General features: G+C 41.2%; 2 protein-coding genes and 2 pseudogenes across 2 annotated transcripts; all 4 read left to right on the top strand.

Moving 5' to 3' along the window:
* Window positions 1-258: 258 nt before the first annotated feature.
* Window positions 259-3,177, top strand: LOC131343133 (C5a anaphylatoxin chemotactic receptor 1-like). Its single transcript, XM_058374563.1, has one exon. It carries the CDS (start codon window positions 293-295, stop codon window positions 1,178-1,180), a length of 888 nt encoding a protein of 295 aa, XP_058230546.1. The 5' UTR covers window positions 259-292; the 3' UTR covers window positions 1,181-3,177.
* A 93-nt stretch (window positions 3,178-3,270) lies between these two features.
* LOC131343579 (leukotriene B4 receptor 1-like) lies at window positions 3,271-4,871 on the top strand. The gene has a single exon (XM_058375374.1). It carries the CDS (start codon window positions 3,300-3,302, stop codon window positions 4,188-4,190), a length of 891 nt encoding a protein of 296 aa, XP_058231357.1. The 5' UTR covers window positions 3,271-3,299; the 3' UTR covers window positions 4,191-4,871.
* Window positions 4,872-4,948: 77 nt separating this feature from the next.
* Window positions 4,949-6,679, top strand: LOC131343643 (C-C chemokine receptor type 8-like; annotated as a pseudogene).
* Window positions 6,680-6,810: 131 nt separating this feature from the next.
* Window positions 6,811-12,600, top strand: LOC131343751 (C-C chemokine receptor type 8-like; annotated as a pseudogene).
* Window positions 12,601-22,263: the final 9,663 nt, after the last annotated feature.

Raw genomic sequence — 22,263 nt, 5'->3', positions numbered from 1 at the left:
GTCTTGTCTGAATTGGATTTATTTGGAATTTTTAGACAAAAAATACATTTTACCTTCTGTCTTTATGACCTGCCTGGATTTCTTTACTGTCGGTACTTTTATAGAGCTCAAATTTGTATGTCAATATGAGTGCATAAAGAAATGCAAAACACATTGCTGCACTTTTTGTCAAAACTTCCTTACATGTATCTTTCGACACATTGCTCTTTTTTAAGCACATAAGAAACAGACTCTTACACTTCTGCTTATTTTATTATCTAGAGCCTATACCCTGTTACACCAAAGCTAAATCATGCAACAAATCAACTCATCCAACAGCTCACTCACCACTCCTGTCTCAACTGAAGACCTGGTTGCCAGTAGTGTTCTAGGAGTTTGCTTCATACTGGGAGTCCCTGGTAACATAACCGTAATGGTATATCTTGCTGGATGGCTGAAGAGAGGCAGCTTTACCCCAAGACTGATGTTAAGCTTGGCCATATCAGACCTACTCACTCTGATTTCTCTGCCGGTTTGGATTTGGACTCTTCTGCATGGCTGGAGATTTGGCTTGGTCTTTTGTAAGCTTCTCTCCTATGTGCTGTACTTTAGCTTCTACTGCAGCATACTGTGTGTGATTTTGATGAGCATGCAGCGATACATCCAAGTGCTGCATCCTGAGAAATGGAACAAGCTTGGCAGAAAAGGAAAGAACATCCTTTTGAGTGGGATGTGGATGTTAAGTGCAGTTTTATCATGCTATGCTCTGGTACTGCGCAAAGAAATCCCGGACAGAGGAAGACATCAGTGCAGTGTACGCTATGAGAATGATGTTAAAAGTTTGGCTACTTTAATCTGGGAGATTCTACTATTTGTGGTTTTGTTTTTTACACTGACTTACTTCTACTTTCATCTTTACCGAGGAGTTAATAGAACAGCTTTCTTTAGCAGTAACTCATTGACAAAGCTGGTGACCAGAATTGTGGTTTGTTTCTTTATTTTTTGGGTCCCATTAATAATAACCAATGTTATGATTGTTACTGCTTTGTTTCTTGGGAATGAGAATCTGTTCAAATCTGCAGAATCTGGAAACCAAATCACTGGAGCACTGACTTTCATTAACAGTTGTGTGAACCCCTTTCTGTACGCTTTCTCTGCTCGGATGATGCGTCAACACCAAGATGGAACAGAAAATACTTAGTTCCTTCATGATGTAGAGATTTGATGGACAGGTTTTATGGATTATATGACAGCCAGTGACATTTTGCATTTTAAAAGAAATTTTTACATTTTCTTTCACCTTTACAATATTTTACGCGTTGGCTGAAGCTTCTTTCTCTAACCTTTAGCACATCAAAAAAAAAGAAAAGAAAAAAGATTCCTGTGTGTATTGTGTCATGACTTTTATACATCATAACCTACTTCTAAACAGTCTAAACAGTTTTACTGCTACTTGGTTAACATACTTTTTATTGTACATAATTTGCCAGTATCAGTGAGAAACAACTATTTCTTCATTTCATTGGTTCTTTTATCTTTTTGTCTCTTTTTATCTAAGAACAGAGCAGCTGGGAAAATAATTTTATATAATTTCATCATGGTCTTATAAAGATATCACCAGTTATTATTAGATAAACCCATTACTCTTACATTACATCAAGAAATTGACTTAAGTTTTACCTGGTTATCGGTGTAAGCCATCATTCAAGAATAAAATATATTATCATAATTTGTGATTGTAACTGATAAATTTGAATCTTATTTTATTTTATTAACTAATATGAAGGATCTTTACAAAACATTGATGGTATTGTGTGGCAGCATGTCATATTACAGATATTAAAATTTGCATTGTATTGGTTGATTATATCCAGAGGCATGTATAACTATTACACAAAGAATTTCCACTAAAACCACAAACTTTTCACCCACATTTCAGTACACAGTTTACCTTATATATATATATGGTAGGGGTTGCATGACTACTAATTTTTCCACTCAACCAGTAATTACAAAAAGTACTTGATTATTTTTCCAATATTTTATTATTGTTTTATTTGTGCAGAAAAGAATGCATCAAACCACACTTCACTTAATAGTGTTGTGTTTTAGCAAACTCCAGGGGCAGCTACGTACAACCACCCCCAAGGGCATCTCTTTGTGGTGTTCTGTGAGCTTAGTCAACCAGCTAAAGGCATAAAGGCAGTTCTTTTTGGTGAAGATTGGTGACCTATATGATTTTGGGGCCGTGAACAGTGGTCCCCACAGGGTACTGGAGTAGCTTGAGCCACATATTGTGGATTCACATCTGGTTCCAGCTGCTCCCTCTGGGCAATGTCAGCCACCAAAGCCACAGGGATCACCTCTCCTCATTGTTTAATGAGATTGATGTGGACTTTTGCGGACATACAGTACTTATGCAGAGATATACAAAAGTGCTTTGAAGTCTCTATCAGTGAATACGTCACTACTGGTTCACTAGGTTACAGACTTAGGATACCATCAGCCTAAAATTCAACACCCACTTCAGCTCTGGACAGCCTCATGCTGCTGCATCATGCTCAGAATGATCAACCAGTGCCTTTGGGATGTTAAAGGGGTTGCCCCACCTTTTACAGCATAATGTGGTGTATGGCTCTGAAGGCCATCATGGATGCTTCTCGAGTAGCAGCTGGCTGGACCACCAAAGCACCTATCAATTTTCAGTCTTTGTCTGAAGAAGGGACCTGGAAGTGCTGCTCTTGATCCAACCTTAGCTCTTGGAGAGCCTGGTGTTGATTCAGATAGATGCCAGTGTGGGTCTTGATCTGGGAGAGAGGCACTGGGAGAGAGATTTTTAAATTTATATTTCTTTCTCCGTTTAGGGTGTAAAGATTTTCAGTGCTTCTTGAATCATGGTGTCTGTCATTGGAGACACACACCAACTTAAACACATTAAAGTTCAGTTCTGATTAGGTCTTGCTCCCAGTGCTCTCTTGTCCATGTACTGTATATCTCTGTTGCCGCTGGAATTTTTTCAGCATAGTTTTGTGCAGCTGACTGAATTGGCTTTATTTAAAATGTATACATTTTGCCTTCTGTCTTTACCACCTGCCTGCATCTTTTTACTGCTGATACCTCTATAAAGCTTAAATTGTTATAATGTCAAAATGAGTGAATGAAGAAATGCGAAATACATTGCTGTACTTTTTCTGCCAAACTTCCTTATATGTATCTTTCAACACCATGTTGTTTTTATCTACATAAAAAATCACAGGCTTCTACACTTCTGCTTATTTTATTGTCTTGAACTTGCACTCAGTTACACCAAAGCTCTAACCATGCAGCAACTCAACTCAACCAACAGCTCGTTCAACGCTCCTGTCTCAGCTGAAAACATGATTGCCAGTAGTGTTCTGGCAGTTTTCGTCATACTGGGAGTCCCTGGTAATATTGCTGTAATGGTGCGTCTTGCTGGATGGCTGAAGAGAGGAAGCTTCACCCCTAGACTGATGCTAAGCCTGGCTGTATCAGATCTACTCACTCTGATTTCTCTGCCAGTTTGGATTTGGGCTCTTCTGCGTGGCTGGATCTTTGGCTTGGTCCTGTGTAAGCTTCTCTCCTATGTGGTGTACTTAAACCTCTACTGCAGCATACTGTGTGTGATGTTGATGAGCATGCAGCGATACATGCAAGTGCTGCATCCTGAGAAATGGAACAAGCTTGGCATAAAAGAAAAGAAGATCCTTTTGATTGGTATGTGGATGTTAAGTGCAGTTTTATCGTGCTATGCTCTCGTACAGCGCACTCTGTACCTGGACAGGGAGCAAGGACTTCAGTGCAAGCTCAAATATCGGCATGATGCCGAAAGAGTGGCTACTTTAATCTGGGAGATCATAATGTTTGTGGTTTCATTCACCATAGTAGCTTATTTCTACTTTCACCTTTACCGGGGAGTTAATAACTCAGCTTTCTTCAGCAGTAACACATTGACAAAGATGGTGACCAGAATTGTGGTTTGTTTCTTCATTTTTTGGATCCCGATTGAAATCTCCAACCTTGTGATCATTATTGCTGTGTTGCTTGGGAATGACAGTCTGTTACAATCTGCAGAATCTGTAGACAGGGTCACTACAGCTTTGATTTTTATTAACAGTTGTGTTGACCCCTTCCTGTACGTTTTCTCTGCTCGCACTCTACAACAGCAAACAGCTGAAACAGATGCTGCTTAGTTCCTTGATGATATAGAGGTCAGAGAGATTTGATGCACTTTTCTGACAGCCTATCAAAAACATTGCATTTTAAGGCACACCATGTAAAGTTATACAAATAATTTTGCTTATTCTTGCAGCCTGTATTCATGTTTTTTTTTTTTGCACCTTCTAATTCCTTTTTATTACACCTTCTAATATTTTTTGCAGATTGATTTAATCAATTCACAGTGAAGTTGTATTACTTTTCAAACTTTTAATCTACCTACTTCAACTGTGTAATGCTAAAACAAAATGGCTTGAAACAAAGGAGTAAGTCTTAAATTGGAAAGTGAAGAATGTTAATCAAAAATATATTAATCAAAATTAGCAACAATAATTAAGTATACAGTTTTGTGTTGTTTGATTTTTTGTGTTTGTGCTTTACTTTGCTGATTTATATATAGTTTTGGTTGAAACAGAAAAGCTTTTTTTTTTACCTTAAATGCTTACACCTCAAGCTATAAACCACAAAGTTTCATGATGACAAAATGAGTGCAACTTGCAACTTGTCATAACTTGTTCTAACATGTTTGCTTTACCAGTCCATGTGCTGCATGTGTACCAGTACCAGCACTGACACCACCCACACACATACACACCCACCCACACACACACACACACACACACACACGCACACTCACACACACACACACACACACAGACACAGATATCCACCAATTTCCTCTTGAGAAGAGACACACAGACACAGATACCCACCAATTTCCTCTTGAGAAGAGACACACAGACACAGATACCCACCAATTTCCTCTTGAGAAGAGATACTGCACAAAAAGTGTAGCAAATGCCACCTAATGGTTTTGTTTCTGATTAACAAGCAACACAAGACTCACAATGACCACAACAGTAACAGGAAGCTACAGACTGTACCAACTTAGGGAGTTCATTGCTAATGTGTATTGTAAATTAGATCTGTTTTACCAAGTGTCAAACTTATTCAGCTTATGTACCCCCTTACCATTGGCATCACTGTGCCTTAGAATGCTACCAATAGCTCACTAGCACAGCAGTGAACTACTGAATGTATTGGTCAAGTAGTTGACTCTGCTGTGAATCTTCTGATATAGAGTGTACTTCATAATACACAGTGTGTCGAAATTGATACTGAAAACTTACTGAAATTGATACTGAAATCATCTGAATTTGAAAATGAGCCCAGTATGCATCTTGAGCTATAAACCACCATGATAAAGTAACATGAAATAGACTTTTGGACTTTTTTCTGTGGTAAATTCTTCGCAAATACTTTTTCTGTGGTAACTTCTTTGCAAACATGTCTACATAAGAAACCACAGACGCCTAAGCTTTCACTTCTTATTGTCTAGAGCCTACACTCTGTTACACCAAAGCTTTAACCATGCAGCAGCTCAACTCATCCAACAGCTCGCTCACCGCTCCTGCTTCAACTGAAATCCTGATTGCCAGTAGTGTTCTGGGAGTTTGCTTCATACTGGGAGTCCCTGGTAATATTACTGTAATGGTGCGTCTTGCTGGATGGCTGAAGACAGACAGCTTCACCCCTAGACTGATGCTAAGCCTGGCCGTATCAGTTTGATCTCTCTGCCGGTTTAGATTTGGACTCTTCTGCATGCCTGGGTGTTTGGCTTGGTCCTGTGTAAGCTTGTCTCCTATATGGTGTGCTTAAGCCTCTACTGCAGCGTACTGTGTGTGATTTTGGTGATACATTCAAGTGCTGCATCCTGAGAAATGGACCAAGCTTTGTAGAAAAAGAAAGAAGATCCTTCTGAGTGGATGTTATGTGCAGTTTTATCATGCTATGCTCTGGTACTGCACACTCTATGCCCAGATAAGAAAGAAGGATTTAAGTGCATTCTACACTATCAAAATGACATACTTGTCTCCTGCGATCTTCCATCTGAGTTTGACGACCAGATTACCCTGGCCACCAGAATCAACTGCCATTTTCGAGAACGACAAGCAGAGAGTACTCTTAGATGCACCAGCCTTTAGCACGCTGCCCACCGATCTCACCAAGAAGCAGAGACACCAGGCTAATGGACTGTGTCTTTACTTGGGAGATTCCCATCAGGAGGAGCCTCCTTTCTCAGGTGAAGGGGGTGATTCTTCATCCCCGCCTCGAGGTTTGGAACCTCTTGCTCTTGCCCCTGAGGGGGACCAGCTCCTAGACTCCAGTCTCCCAGCTGTGGTTGTGGAGACTATGTTGAACTTTCACCTCTGTGGTAATGGGCATTGTCAGGATAGTCCACTTCCTGCAGACACAAATCTTTGAGGGCTTATCACTTTCTACATTGACCGGTTGGTCCTCTCTGCACACCTTTATCAGGTTCTCTAACCTGGATCTGGACCCCACTCCTGGGTCCTGGGTCTTACAGAGAAAAGTGTTTAGCTGCGTATAAAATTGTCGATGTTTTGGAAAATCTTTGATCCATAATGGAGATAGAGAGATGGCTTTGTCTTACTGATGCTCAGTCACCACACAAGCCGCTGAATGTTTATCCTTCACCTTGAAGTTTATTTACAAAAAATTAACACAAATGCGAAACCTCAAATTAAAGTTTTAAACATAGTCAAGAGTCCATGTGTTCTTGAGTGTGCAAGCATGGTGGATGAGCACGGTCAGTGATTGGTCAGTGTGGCTCCTACACACTGGCTTCTAATTTTAAGTGTCCACAATTATAATTACATTATGTTAAATACAAGGAGCCAGTAAGTTTCAGTTTTTTACAATCCTCATTAGCCCTTTAGCATCACGCTAAACTTCTATCACTCTTCCAAAGGCCAGGAACAACAAATTGCTGAATTATCCACAATCACCACTCCTTGTCTCCTTTCTGAAAGTCCAGATTGATTCTGATTCGTTTGTGCCTTTCCTGAAATAGGGCTAAGTATACTTCGTCCACCTTTTCTAGAAGAGATCTGCTAAATATTGCAGTTGTTTTCTGCCCTTAATGTATATATCAGTTTTATCAAATAATCCAGGTGGAAATGGTGGTCTGGATTTCAGCAGAAGGTTGTGATTAGGAGTCAATGCCTCAAAGTCATCAGTCATTAGACACTGTTGTAATGCATCTGCTATTCAAAATGGACTCCATTTCACAAAAATGTGTCTGCAGTTCTTTTTCCCCCAGGCTTTGTGGGTGTAGTATAGAAAATAAGACTTGTCTCACCATTCAAATAAGACTTTCCCAAACCCTACCATGATGTGAGGATGCTGGAGGATTAACCCAACACTGAATTCCTTTCTTATTTTGGTTCCAAGCAAAATGCAGTAAATGCATTTTGCAACTATCTTTGAGCACCAAGTAGGTTGGTTCCATTGTCAGAGTGGATATGTTTTACTTGACCTCATCTACTGATAAATCTCCTCAAAGCATTAATGCAGGAGTCAGTATCTAAGGTGTGGGCTACTTCAAGATGCACAGCTCTACTAGATATGCATGATAAGATGACACCATATCTTTTCACAAAGCTCAGAAAATTCTTTCTCGGTTTAGCAGAATTAGGTGAGTAGTGATTGGCAATCATAATCACCTGTCAGCGAGGAGTGTATTCTATTAAAAAGCTAATTGGCTGTAGCCTGTGATGCATCATGTCTAGTTTTCCCCTTCCTGTGTTTGGATGGTAGCTACATTAGTATTCATTATTGCTTCATTAGTGTATTGAATGATTGCTCACCTCTCAGGTATGTGGGCTAAGTTTTACATGCAGGCCGGTGGTTAGCCTAGATTTTTTTTAGTGGCGTATGATTTCTTGTATGCCATTTGATTATAGTTTTACAGCATAAACGCCATTGATTGCTTTCTCTCAAGAAGCAATTCAGTGACATACCATTCATCATCACCCACACTGAGCTCCCCAGAGTCTGATGAAGTCAATAATTCCTCGTTCGGGTTGGGAGAAATCGCAAAACGAGCTGTTCCCATAGCGTCAGCCATGATGCAGCGTCAAGTTCCCTCGAAAGGGAATCACATTTTGGCAAGCTAGACCAAATTTATTACTTTACTAAAATCTCAGTAAAATCATTCTGCTTTCGAATGATACTGCACACTTTATTTGGTTCTTGTGATGAATTTGGTGAAGAATTGATTTGATGGCTTTGGAGTGATCTCTGAGAAATAACTTGAATATATCTTGCAACTTGTCATCTGGGCTTTGCTGAAATTGTGTTTGATCCACATTACCCATTTCAATAGCAGACTGATTATGAACTACAAAATCGTTGCAACTTAGCGAAGATTACCAATCAATTCCTTTTAGGTTTTTTTTTTTCCACGATTCATGTGCCAACAATTCTAAACACACTTACCCTAGCAGAAACACTGTAAGGTAAGTTTATGAAATCTGTGTATTATTGAGGAAATTAACAAATAAAATTTTACCTCAACCTAACTATCCCAGACAAGCCCCCAGAGAGCTGATAAAATTTTCTTTTGGGTTCACTTTTTGAGAAGAAGCCCAGTTCACACTGTCTGCCACTGTCTCCGAGTGGGTATCAGGGAAAAATAATATCAGAAGAACCACACATAGTTAGGATTCGAGTAGCAATGTTTTATTGAGTTTACTGAAACAGACCGGGAGTATTTATACAAACCAAAGGTGTGGCCTTTATTGCTGTCTACTGTATGTGCAATAAAACGCATTATCCATGGGTAATAAAAGGAGGTCAGAAATAGGCATCAAAGGTATTAACAGAGGTGGTGGTAGATATCTCTACAGGTGGGCTCTACAGGTGTCTGTCCTTGAGACATTCTTTATTCAGTCAAAACAAAGAATTCCTTGGTCTTAAACAAATAATGTCATAAGATAATGTCATAGAAAAAAGTCATCATGAAATTAACAGAAGAGCATGCCCAGGTATATTCATAATACATCAGATGACTTCAGTGTAACCTAATATATCAGAATGATGTTGACATAGTGGCTACATTAATCTGGGAGGTTATAATATTTAAAGTTTAATTAAATTAAAGTTTCATTCACCATAGTAGCTTTTTTCTGCTTTCACCTTTACCTTGAAGATATAAAGGTCTGAGAGATTCTGACAGCCTACCACAGACATTGCATTTTAAGCCACACCATAAAATAGTACTAATGATTTTTCTCTGCTCAGGCTCTACAACAACGAACAGCTGGAACAGATGAGGCTTAGTTCCTTGAAAATGTAAAGGTCTTAGTGATTTGCTGTACTTTTCTGACAGCTTATCACAGACATTGCATTTTAAGGCAAACCATATAAAGTTATAGGAATTATTTTGCTTATTCTTGCAGTCTGTTTTTATGTTGTTATTTTTTTTTTTGCACCTTCTCATTCTTTATTACACCTTTTAATATTTTTTGCAGATTAATTTAATCGATTTATAGTGAGGCTACATGATTTTTCAAACTTTTAATCTGCTTAATACATTTGTGCAATGCTAAAGCATAATGGCTTGAAACAAAGGAGTGAAGCCTTTTGAAAGTGAAAAATGTCAATCTATCAAAAAAATTTGTTAATTAATATTAGCAACTAGGGCTGAAACGATGAAAACTCTGTACAGTGTGAAGACTGAACTGGTGTAGCACTACTTTAACATCTCAACCGCGGTGAAATTAGTTTGATATTCGGACATTAGACATTCGGAAGCGGTCTTTTATGGACCGTCGACAAATAAAAATCAGTGAAAACATATTTTGGGATAACAAGAGGTGTATCTCGTGGGGGTTTCCAATTAGATTATTTTGGTACTAGTTTTGGGTCATGTGACATATGTATATTTAAGAAGAAATTAGAATAACTGAGGCACGTAGCCAGGTAAGTAACAAGTACCACATTTCAGTCGTACAGAAATTTGTTGACGGTCCCTAAAATACCGCTTCCGAATGTCCGAATATCAAAGTAACTTCACCGTGTTAATATCTCATTCACACACTGTCCACTCGTACAGCACAGTCTAAACCTGGACAATGTTAACGATGCTGAAAGTTTGGCTACTTCAGTCTGGGAGATCATAATGTTTGTGGTTTCATTCACCATACTAACTTACTGCTACTTTCACCTTTCCCGGAAGGTTAATAACTCAGCTTTCTTTAGCAGTAATTCACTGATAAAGATTGTGACCAGAATTGTGATTTGCTTCTTTATCTTTTGGATCCCGTTTCAAATCTCCAACATTATGATCAACATTGCTGCATTATGTTGGGGTTTCAAACTGTTAAATTCTGCAATATATGCACACACTATCTCTGATTTTTATTAACAGTTGTGAAACAGCTGTGAAACACCTGGGACAGATGATACTTAGTTCCTTGAAGATACAGAGGTCTGAGTGATTTGATGTACTTTTCTTTTCACATTATTATAGAAATAATTTTGCTTATTCTTGCAGTCTGTTTTTAATAGGTTTTTTTTTTGCACCTTCTAATTCTGTTTTATGACACCTTCTAATATTTTTTGACAGATTAATTTAATCAATTTATAGTGAGGCTGTATGCTTACACCTACAGCGATAAAAAAAACGATCAAGTTTCCTGATTTTTTGTGAGACAATATGAGTGCAGCTTGCAGCCTAACTGTTAGGCTTTTTTTGTTGTAACATGTTTTAACTTTGCAACTTTGCAGCATATTGCTTCAGCAAATAAATCAAATGACCAAAAGCCTGCTTAACCAGTCCTTGTGCTGCATCATACCACCACTGACACCCCACACACACACACACACACACATCCCGGTTCCTTCCTGAGTAGAGATACTGCACAAAAGGTGTAGCACATGCCACATAATGGTTTTCTTTCTGATTAACAAGCAACCCAAGTTTTTTAGACTTTAGAAAGCGGAGTGTATCATTGCTGAGTGTGTTTTCAGTTAACTCTGGTTTACCAAGTGTCAAACTTATTATTGCTAAATCACTTATGGGTCAGGGAAATCAACAAGGTGGAAAAGTCATACTCATAAACTCACAGCTCTGAAAGCATTCTGGTCACAATGGAATTCACAGGCACATTGTATAAATTTCATTCAAATGAGTTATGGAATATGAGTTATGGAAGCATATGATTTGTCACCATGAATGCTTTTTTTATCGACATTGGAAACCTCCAAATCCTACACTTCTGCTTACTTTAATACTTACAGTTTCCTCGCAGCTACAACATTTAACCATGCAGCAACTCAACTAAATACATTTGTGTAATGCTTACGCATAATGGCTTAAAACAAAAGAGTAAGTCTTTGGAAAGTGAAAAACGTTAATCAAACAAAAAATTTTTTAGTAAAATGTTAGCAACATTAAAAGTACAGTTTTGTGTTCGTTTGATTCTTTGTGTGTGTGCTTTATATTGCTGACTTTATACTGTATATACTTTTGATCAAAACTGAAAGGGGTTTGATGACCTTAAATGCATACATCTCAAGCTATAAACCAAAATAATGATGTAATGCAAAATAGACTGCTGACTTTTTCTGAAATAACTTCCTGTATCTTTCTATGCTATTTTTCATCTACATAAGAAACCACAGACACCTAAGCTTCCACTTCTAATTGTCTTGAGCCTATACCCTGTTACACCAAAGCTTTAACCATGCAGCAGCTCCTGCTTCAACTGAAATCCTGATTGCCAGTAGTGTTCTGGGAGTTTGCTTCATATTGGGAGTCCCTGGTAATATTACTGTAATGGTGCGTCTTGCTGGATGGCTGAAGACAGACAGTTTCACCCCTAGACTGATGCTAAGCCTGGCCGTATCAGATTTACTCACTCTGATTTCTCTGCCGGTTTGGATTTTGGCTCTTCTGCATAGCTGGGTGTTTGGCTTGGTCCTGTGTAAGCTTCTCTCCTATATGGTGTACCTAAGCCTCTACTCCAGCATACTGTGTGATTTTGATGAGCATGCAGCGATACCTCCAAGTGCTGCATCCTGAGAAATGGAACAAGATTGGCAGAAAAGGAAAGAAGATCCTTTTGATTAGCATGTGGATGTTAAGTGCAGTTTTATCGTGCTATGCTCTCGTACAGCGCACTCCAAACTTGGACAGGGAAGGATGACTTCAGTGCAACCTAACATATAGGAATTATGCTGAAAGAGTGGCTACTTTAATCTGGGAGGTTATAATATGTGTGGTTTCATTGACCATAGTAGCTTATTTCTACTTTCACCTTTACCGGGGAGTTAATAACTCAGCTTTCTTTAGCAGTCACTCAGTGACAAAGATGGTGACCAGAATTGTGGTTTGTTTCTTCATTTTTTGGATCCCAATTCAAATCTCCAACTTTGTGAATATCATTGCTGCACTGATTGGAAATGACAGTCTGTTAAGATTTATCTGGAGATAATATTAGTACAGCTCTGACTTTCATTAACAGTTGTGTGAATCCGTTCCTGTATGCTTTCTCTGCTCTGGCTCTACAACGGTGAAAAGCTGGAACTGATGATGCTTAGTTCTTTTAAAATAGAGAGGACAGAGAGATTTGATGCACCTGAGACTGCATGATTTTTCAAACTTTTAATCTAACTAAATACCTTTGTATAATGCTAAATCATAATGGCTTAAAACAAAGTAGTAACTCTTAAATTGGAAAGTGAAAAACTACTAAAACATTTGTTAATCAATAATTGCAACATTAATTAAAAGTGCAGTTTTGTAGTTTTGTGTTTGTTTGATTCTTTGTGTGTGCTTTATATTGCTGACTTTATATATAGTTTTGGTCAAAACTGAAAGGCATAAATGCTTACATCTCGAGCTATAAATCACAATAGAGTGAGACAACATGAGTGCAACTTGCAGCCTAATTCATATAACTTCTGAAATGTTATATATGGCATATTGCTTCATAAAATCAATCAAATGATCAAATCAACACACAATGACCACATCAGTAAGTTACAGGAGGTCTATCATTGCTGAATGTGTATTGTAAATTAGATCTGTTTTACCATGTGTCAAACTTATTATTAAGAAATCACTTATGGGTCAGGAAAATCAATAAGGAGGAAAAATCATACTCATAAACTCACAGCTCTGATAGCACTCTGGCCACTATGGAATTTACAGGCACATTGTATGAATTTTATTAAAATTTAATTAAAGGAAAATATTGCACTGTAGTTCTGTGCTGTTGATGTAGAATATTGCTTAACATAAGGAATTCCTCCTTCGATTTCCCACTACAATCAGTGGCATACCAGGCTAAGCTGCTGAGGGAGCCTGATTGCAGCAAGGGGCTGAGCCCTGATGCAGTCTCTGAGCTGCGTCGAACCACAGATCATGTGCTCCGTGCCATGAAGCACATGGCCCGCACTATAGGTCGTTCAATGGCTGCACTCGTTGCCAGGGGGGCACAACACGAGGTTGACACCTCTTTCATACAGCCTGGAAGTGTGGAAACTTCTGCCTGCTGTCTCTCAGTGGGTCCTAGATACCGTAGGGTAAGGGTACAGGATCCAGTTTGCCACCTGTCCTCTTCCATTTCAGGCAGTGTTGCCCACAGTCATCGGCACACACCAAACTACGTTCCTCCAAGAGGAACTTCTCTCTCTTCTGAGAAAAGGGGCCATAGAACATGTTCCCCTTCCAGATCGAGACTCTGTCTTTTACAGAAGTCCCAAGAGAAACAGGGGGCTGTGTCCAATTTTGGGCCTGCAAGCTCTGAACTCTGCCCTAACGAAGCTCAGGTTCAAGATGCTCACTATGAACTGATCGCATCATAGATCAGGTCCAAGGACTGGTTTGTGACGGTAGACCTCAAGGATGCCTATTTTCATATAGGTATTCGGCCAGAACACAGGAAGTTCCTCAGGTTTGCTTTCGGCCAAGCTTACCAGTATTGTGTGCTTCTTTTTGGTCTAGCCTTGTCGCTGCACACTTTTACAAAGTGCACGGATGCTACCCTGGCACCGCTGCGTCTCCAGGACATCCGTGTACTTAATTTCCTGTATGACTGGCTCGTCCTGGCCCAGTTGTAGGCCATGGCAGCCAGTCATCGGGATGCTGTGCTTGCCTATACGCGGCTCTAGGCCTCAGGCTGAACCCAGAGAAGTGTGTACTTTCTCCTTCTCAGAGAACCACCTTCTTGGGGGTAATTTTGGATTCCACCATGGTGCAGGCATGTCTATCTCCTGCTCGGGTGGCTTCCATACTGTTAGCAGTGAATGCTATTCGGCTAGACCAAAGCCTCCCTGTCGCTGAGGCACAGAGAGGGCTGGGCCTCATGGTGGCAGCAGCCAACGTTATGCTTTTGGGTCTGATTCACATGTGGCCGTTCAGGTTCTGTCTCAGAGGTGCGGCTTTCATCCCCACGGGCATCCCCTCGGTGCCATAAGGGTTATGCGCTGCGGGCTTCTTGCCCTTCTTATGTGGAAGACCCAGGTTTCTGACCTTGGGTCCCACTCTAGAGGCATGTCATCATCGCGGGACTCCTTCTATGGATGCTTCACTTTTGGGCAGGGTAGCGGTTTCGGACGGCCACCCCGCCCACAGTCTTTGGGAAGGCCCTCAACTCTCAATTCAATTCAATTTTATTTTATTTTATTTGTATAGTATTTATTTGTATTTTAACAATGAACATTATTTCAAAGCAGCTTTACAGAACATAGGAAACAAAAAACATAGTGTAAAAAGTCCTAGATGTTAGACAAAATCATCCCTAGTGTGCAAGCCTGTGGTGACTGTGGCAAGGAAAAAGTCCCTTAGATGGTATGAGGAAGAAACCTTGAAAGGAACCAGAATCAAAAGGGAAACCCATTCTCAGTTGGGTGACACCGGAGAGTATGATTATAATTTATTCTAAACAGAGAAGAGTTTGATATGAACAATGTCCTTTTTGCAGTTATGTACATTCTACAGTGTGATGTATAATGTTAGTGTGTGTATTAATTAGAAGGTCGTATTAATTAGAAAGTTGTCCTCAAAGTCCACATAGGGCTGGCAGCTTTGCTTTGATATACCCAAAACCTCATGAAACATAATCCAGCTGAAGTTGGTCTATCTCTGGATGCCTCAGGGTCCTCGCAGGGTTGGCCTCTGTCTACTGGAACTGGCACAATCTCTCTGATGCCTCAGAATGGGTAGAAAAAGGAACAGATGGAAAGGAATTAGCATAGCTGCTGTATAATATTAGCAGAACTAGATGATAATGTGCATTTAATCAGATGTACTGGAGTATGAGGTTAAGGGAGGAATTATGTGTATGCCAGGCTAAAGAGATGTCTTTAATCTACTTTTAAACTGGGAGACTATGTCTGAACCCAGAACACTGTCAGGAAGGCTATTCCAAAGTTTAGGAGCTAAATACCATTTTAATGCCTGTCCCTGAATACCTGTGTGATTTTGTAAGCAATCTACAAGAATATTATGATCTATAGTGTCGAATGCAGCACTAAGATCAAGTAAGACTAAAATTGAGATGCACCCTTGGTCATTTGTGATTTTAACTAGCACAGTTTCTGTACTATGATGGGGCCTGAAACCTGACTGAAATTCTCCAAAGATGTTGTTTTCCTGTAAGAAGGAGCATATTTGAGCTGACACCACTTTTTCTATTTTAGATATAAACAGAAGGTTTGAAATCGGTTTGTAATTTGTTATTTCTTTAGGGTTTACCTTAGGTTTTTTAAGAAGAGGTCAACTTGATATGTTTAGGGATGTTACCTAAGTATAGCTAGAGCATCTGAGAAAACTGATAGCAATAAACCAGAACAATCCCAGATTCTTATTTAGTACAGTGGCTAGACTAACAAAACCTCAGACATCTGGAGAGAGTATTCCATTACAGTTTAGTAGTGAGGACTTAAAAAAAAATTGATAGAATAAGGAACAAAATAATGGATGTTCAACCTTTGACAGCATCCCGTGATCCAGTCCAGCCTAAAGCTCCACATCTAGAGCTACAATACTTTACAGGTATAGGACAGGAAGAGCTGTATAGACCTAGGCCACAGCTAAATCAACATTGTGTTTGTTAGATCCAATTCCAACTAGACTGCTGAAAGTAGTGATACATACAGCTGGAGAGCCGTTTCTAAACATTATTAATTCCTCACAGCTTTTAGAGCCTGTCTATAGCTGGACATATGGTCTTTATACGCAATTCTAAAAACTAATTTGTTTTTCCTCCACTTTCACTCGAGGTTACGACTGCTCCTACCACTTTTTCTTTGTTTTTGTTTTTTAATTTAACTTTCAATTCAGTAAAACTGGCAAATTCTTCAATATGGAGTGCATTAGGTACAATAGAGATACTCTTATTTCTATTGGTTTACAATGTTCTCACAATTTGACGTTTTTAACCCCGGATCCAAGCTGGCTGAGTGAGATCCTGAGGGAGAACAAAGGACGTGACCCGAAGCGGCAGCACCGGGGGAAACGAGCCGGCGTCAGGAACAGGCTGAGAGCCCGTGCACACCGTACACCTCTGCCTAGCATTCTGCTTGGCAATGTCCAGTCTCTGGAGAACAAGCTCGATGACCTCAGGGTTCCAGAGAGACATTCGGGATCTCCTCTGCTTCACTGAGACATGGCTGAACCCAGCGGTGCCGGTGCCGGAGTTCTTCTCGGTTCACCACATGGACAGAACACTGGAATTGGGGAAGTCAAGGGGAGGCAGCATGTGTTTAATGGTGAACAGTAGCTGGTGCAACAGCGCGAGCATTGTTCCTCTCACACGTTCCTGCACACCCAACCTGGAACTATTGACCATCAAATGTTGTCCTTTTTATCTTCCTCGGGAGTTTACATGGGTCATAGTCAGTGCCATTTATATTCCACCTCAGGCGGACATGGACACTGCTTTATGCGAGCTGCATGAAGCACTCACACAGCACCAGACTCAGCACCGGGACAAACTTTTATCAGCTGCCCCACTAGGGATGAAAGGACACTGGACCACTGCTACACACAGTGCAGAGACAGCTACAAGGCACAATCTTGCCCCCCATTTGGGAAGTCTGACCACGCTGCCATCTTCCTCATGCCAAAATATAAACAAAGGCTCAAGCAAGTTCCAGCTCGGAGGGAGGCCTCACGCTGAATGGAAAAATCGGTGGCCGCTCTATAGGACGCTTTGGATGATGCAGACTGGGACATGTTTCGGCGCAGCTCTGATGACGTCAACATGTTTATGGAAGCAGTTGTGGGATTCATTGGGAAACTAGCAGGTGATACAGTTCACAAGACTATCAACAAAACGTTTCCTAATCAGAAGCCATGGGTGGATACATCCGTCCATGATGCTCTGAGATCCCGCTCCGCTGCGTACAACATGGGGCTTGCCAGTGGAAACACGGAGGAGTATAAAGCTGCATCCTACAGCTTGTGCAGAGTGGTGAAGGAGGCGATGCAGTGCTCTGGACAGAAACTAGAGTCACAATTTCAACAGAGTGGCTCTAGGAGTCTGTGGCAGGGACTAAGAACAATGACGGACTACCAAACAACATCTTCCAGATCGGTGAATGTGGACGCTTCTCTGGCAGACGAGCTAAACACCTTTTACGCTTGCTTCGAGGCTGCAGCTCACAGAGCTAACAGCATTAGCAGTGCTAACAGTGCTATTGGCAGCACACACATGGAGCATGCTGGAGAGGAAAACGCGTTCATCATCTTGGAGCATGACATGAGAAAGGCATTCAGGAGAGTGAATACCAGGACCAGATGGCATCACGGGTCAGGTCCTGACGGCCTGTGACTCAGGCAGTACGGTTGGGCAACCATGTCTCACCCTCACTCACCCTCAGCACTGGAGACCCCCAGGGTTGTGTTCTGAGCCCCCTGCTGTACTCACTGAACACCTATGACTGTGTGGCCACTTCCAGCTCCACCAACATCGTTAAGTTTGCGGACGATACTGTGGTGGCGTGCCTGATCTCCAATAATGACGAGATGGCCTATCTAGAGGAGATTAAAAACCTGGAGACATGGTGCCAGGTCAACAATCTCCTCCTGAACATCAGCAAGACTAAGGAGCTGATAGTGGACTTCAGCATAAAGCAGGAGAGGAATTACCAGCCCCTCACTATCAATGGGACTCCAATGGAGAGAGTGGACAGTTTCCGGTACCTAGGTGTTTACATCACGCAGGACCTGACATGGTCCTGTCACGTTAACACCCTGGTGAAGAAGGCCCGGCAGCGTCTCTATCATCTTAGACGCCTAAAGGACTTTAAACTGCCCTCAGAGGTGCTAAAGACATTCTACACCTGCACCACTGAGAGCATCCTGACGGGAAGTATCACAGTCTGGTATGGAAACAGCACCAAGCAGGACAGGCAAACTCTCCAGAGGGTGGTGCAATCAGCCGAGCGTACCATCCATACCGAGCTTCCTGACCTGGACACTATATGCAGCAAGAGGTGCTGAACCAAGTCCAGGAAGATAATGAAGGATCTCAGCCATCCCAACAATGGATTCTTCTCTCTGTTGAGGTCAGGGAAACGTTTCTGTTCCTTGAAGGCAAACACAGAGAGCCCTCAACCAGAACACCTAGAACCTGGACTTTCCCCACACGAGATGACATTCAGCTGATCGTCGCACACGGAATAGTTGCACTACTTTGCATACTCTGCACTACTCTGCACACACAACAACCACACTCGTTGTACATTTTTCTGTACATCTTTGTGTGCACACTGCACCGTCACTTTACTCCCTGATATTCCTGTTCAATTGGACATTTATATTTGCCATATACACTATATTGCCAAAAGTATTCGCTCACCTGCCTTGACTTGCATATGAACTTAAGTGACATCCCATTCCTAATCCATAGGGTTCGATATGACGTCGGTCCACCCTTTGCAGCTATAACAGCTTCAACTCTTCTGGGAAGGCTGTCCACAAGGTTTAGGAGTGTGTTTATGGGAATTTTTGACCATTCTTCCAGAAGCGCATTTGTGAGGTCACACACTGATGTTGGATGAGAAGGCCTGGCTCTCAGTCTCCGCTCTAATTCATCCCAAAGGTGTTCTATCAGGTTGAGGTCAGGACTCTGTGCAGGCCAGTCAAGTTCATCCACACCAGACTCTGTCATCCATGTCTTTATGGACCTTGCTTTGTGCACTGGTGCACAGTCATGTTGGAAGAGGAAGGGGCCAGCTCCAAACTGTTCCCACAAAGTTGGGAGCATGGAATTGTCCAAAATGTCTTGGTATGCTGAAGCATTCAGAGTTCCTTTCACTGGACCTAAGGGGCCAAGCCCAGCTCCTGAAAAACAACCCCACACCATAATCCCCCCTCCACCAAACTTTACACTTGGCACAATGCAGTCAGACAAGTACCGTTCTCCTGGCAACCGCCAAACCCAGACTCGTCCATCAGATTGCCAGATGGAGAAGCGCGATTCGTCACTCCAGAGAACGCATCTCCATTGCTCTAGAGTCCAGCGGCGGCGTGCTTTACACCACTGCATCCGACGCTTTGCATTGCACTTGGTGATGTATGGCTTGGATGCAGCTGCTCGGCCATGGAAACCCATTCCATGAAGCTCTCTGCGCACTGTTCTTGAGCTAATCTGAAGGCCACATGGAGTTTGGAGGTCTGTAGCGATTGACTCTGCAGAAAGTTGGCGACCTCTTCACACTATGCGCCTCAGCATCCGCTGACCCCGCTCCGTCAGTTTACGTGGCCTACCACTTCGTGGCTGAGTTGCTGTTGTTCCCAAACACTTCCACGTTCTTATAATACAGCTGACAGTTGACTGTGGAATATTTAGGAGCGAGGAAATTTCACGACTGGATTTGTTGCACAGGTGGCATCCTATCACAGTTCCACGCTGGAATTCACTGAGCTCCTGAGAGCGACCCATTCTTTCACAAATGTTTGTAAAAACAGTCTGCATGCCTAGGTGCTTGATTTTATACACCTGTGGCCATGGAAGTGATTGGAACACCTGATTCTGATTATTTGGATGGGTGAGCGAATACTTTTGGCAATATAGTGTATATTGTCATGGGCGTATCTACCACAGCCACAGTTCCCACCACTCAACCACGCCCCCAATCACCAGAGTACTGATCACCTGCACCTGCACCCCATTTACTTGAAACTATAAGGCACAGTCAACCCGCTCACTCATCAGCTGGTATTAGGTGACTTACCCGGTGTTCTTTCCTTCTGCCTAAGTGTTTCCCCACGCTGGATTTACCGGCTTTTCCCGTGCTGGATTATACTGGATTTTCCCGTGCTGGATTATATTGGATTTACCCATGCTGGATGATATCAGATTTTCCTGTGTTGGATTATATTAGATTACCTGAGTTATTTCTACAGAACCCCCAGCTGTGGAATCTTGAAATGCACACCTCCACCAGGAGTTCCTGTACTGTATGGTTTGGCTAAGCCTCCTCATTTGCCTTTTTTCCTCTTTTGGTTATTGTTACTTCTTAACTGTGTATAAGCGTAACTGTGTTATTTTTATGTTATTTTATTTTATATATACTATATATTATACTATATTATATTTTTATATTTACATTTTTTATTTTAATTTTATATTTTTATATTATATTTACTGTTATTTACTGTTTATATTCATATTTATATACATGTGTGTGTGTGTGTATATATATATATATATATATATGTATATATATATATATATATATACACATATATTTGCATATGCATATCCGATGACTATTGGTTTTTCACAACTATTTTGTCTTTAATTTCTACATTTAATTTTCCCTATTTTTCTCTATATATTTTTAACTATATTCCTTTATTTTTCATGTCCACACACTTTAATTTTTACTCTTTTCTTTCTTCAAATGTAGGACAGTCATAAAAAGCATTTCACTGCATGTCGTTCTGTGTATGATTTTGTATGTGATGAATAAAATTTGAATATAATTTGTTCTACAGGTAGAGTGTACACTCAGAGGTGATGGTCTGTTATACCATTGCTTTGAGGTAGGATATCTATATTAGTGACATCTGTTTCATGTGATATAATTAAATCTAGTGTATGATTAAAACGATGAGTTGGTCTATTAATGTTTTGTTTAACCCCAAAGGGATTTAGTAGTCCAAAAATGCGAGTCCTAAAGCATCATTGGCATCATCTCCATGAATGTTAAAGTCTCCTACAATCAACACTTTGTCAAAATTAATCAATAAATGTGACAGTAGATGTGCAAATTTTTTAAGAAAATTAGCGTAGGGCACCGGGGGTCTATATACAGTGGCCAGAGCAAGAGATTGCGGGGATTTTTTATGTATGTCAGTGAGTGCAACATTAAGGATAAGCACTTCGAATGAGGTGCTGGGTCCTGTTTTCTGAGTAAGAAAATTGTTATAGATAATTGCAACACCACCTCCACGACCAATCTGACGAATGCTTATAGAAATATCCTGACGGAGTAGACTCATTCAGACCAATGTATTCATTATGTCTAAGCCAGGTTTCAGTAATGCAGAGTGCATCAAGACTATAATCTGAGATCATTTCATTAACAATTAGGTGCAAGGGATCTAATGTGGCACATTAATTGCCTGGAGATGAGGGCTGTGTTTCTAGCACTGAAACACTTTCTTCCACAACTCAGGGGCTTCCATGTGCTGCCAGACAGCACCACAGTGGTTGCTTACATCAACCGTCAGGGCAATCTGCATCCGCGCCCTCTGTTCAAGTTGGCGCAGCAGATCCTGCTCTGGGCAGAGACCAGACTTCTTTCGCTAAGAACGGTTTTAATTTCAGGGCACATAAATCGGGAGGCAGACTTCCTGCTGAGACAGGTGCTGAGGCCTGGGGAGTGGCAGCTCCACCCTCAGGTGGTGAAGACCGTCTGGCAGATTTACAGTCAAGCGGAAATGGATCTGTTCGTCTCCGAAGGGGTCGGCACACTGTCTGCTGTGGTACTCCCTCTCTCATCCAGCCCCTCTGGGCCTGGATGCTCTGGTACAGACCTGGCCGAGGCTGCGTCTGTATGCCTTTCCCCTGGTAGCTCTGCTCCCAGAAGTCCTAGCCAGAGTGCGCCACAATGGGGTCCACCTTCTTCAAGTGGGTCCCCACTGGCCCACTCGAGTTTGGTTTGCGGACCTTGTCTCCCTCCTAGACGACGCTCCTTGTGAGATTCCCATCAGGAAAG

The sequence above is a fragment of the Hemibagrus wyckioides genome, linkage group LG22, assembly GCF_019097595.1.
Source record: "Hemibagrus wyckioides isolate EC202008001 linkage group LG22, SWU_Hwy_1.0, whole genome shotgun sequence".
In the NCBI taxonomy this organism is placed as follows: Eukaryota; Metazoa; Chordata; class Actinopteri; order Siluriformes; family Bagridae; genus Hemibagrus; species Hemibagrus wyckioides.
The sequence above is the reverse complement of the archived record's forward strand: the minus strand, read 5'-3'. Positions and strand labels throughout refer to the sequence as shown.

Coding starts and splice junctions, on each gene's coding strand:
- LOC131343133 (XM_058374563.1), top strand. CDS start 293: ATGCAACAAATCAACTCATCCAACAGCTCACTCACCACTCCTGTCTCA.
- LOC131343579 (XM_058375374.1), top strand. CDS start 3,300: ATGCAGCAACTCAACTCAACCAACAGCTCGTTCAACGCTCCTGTCTCA.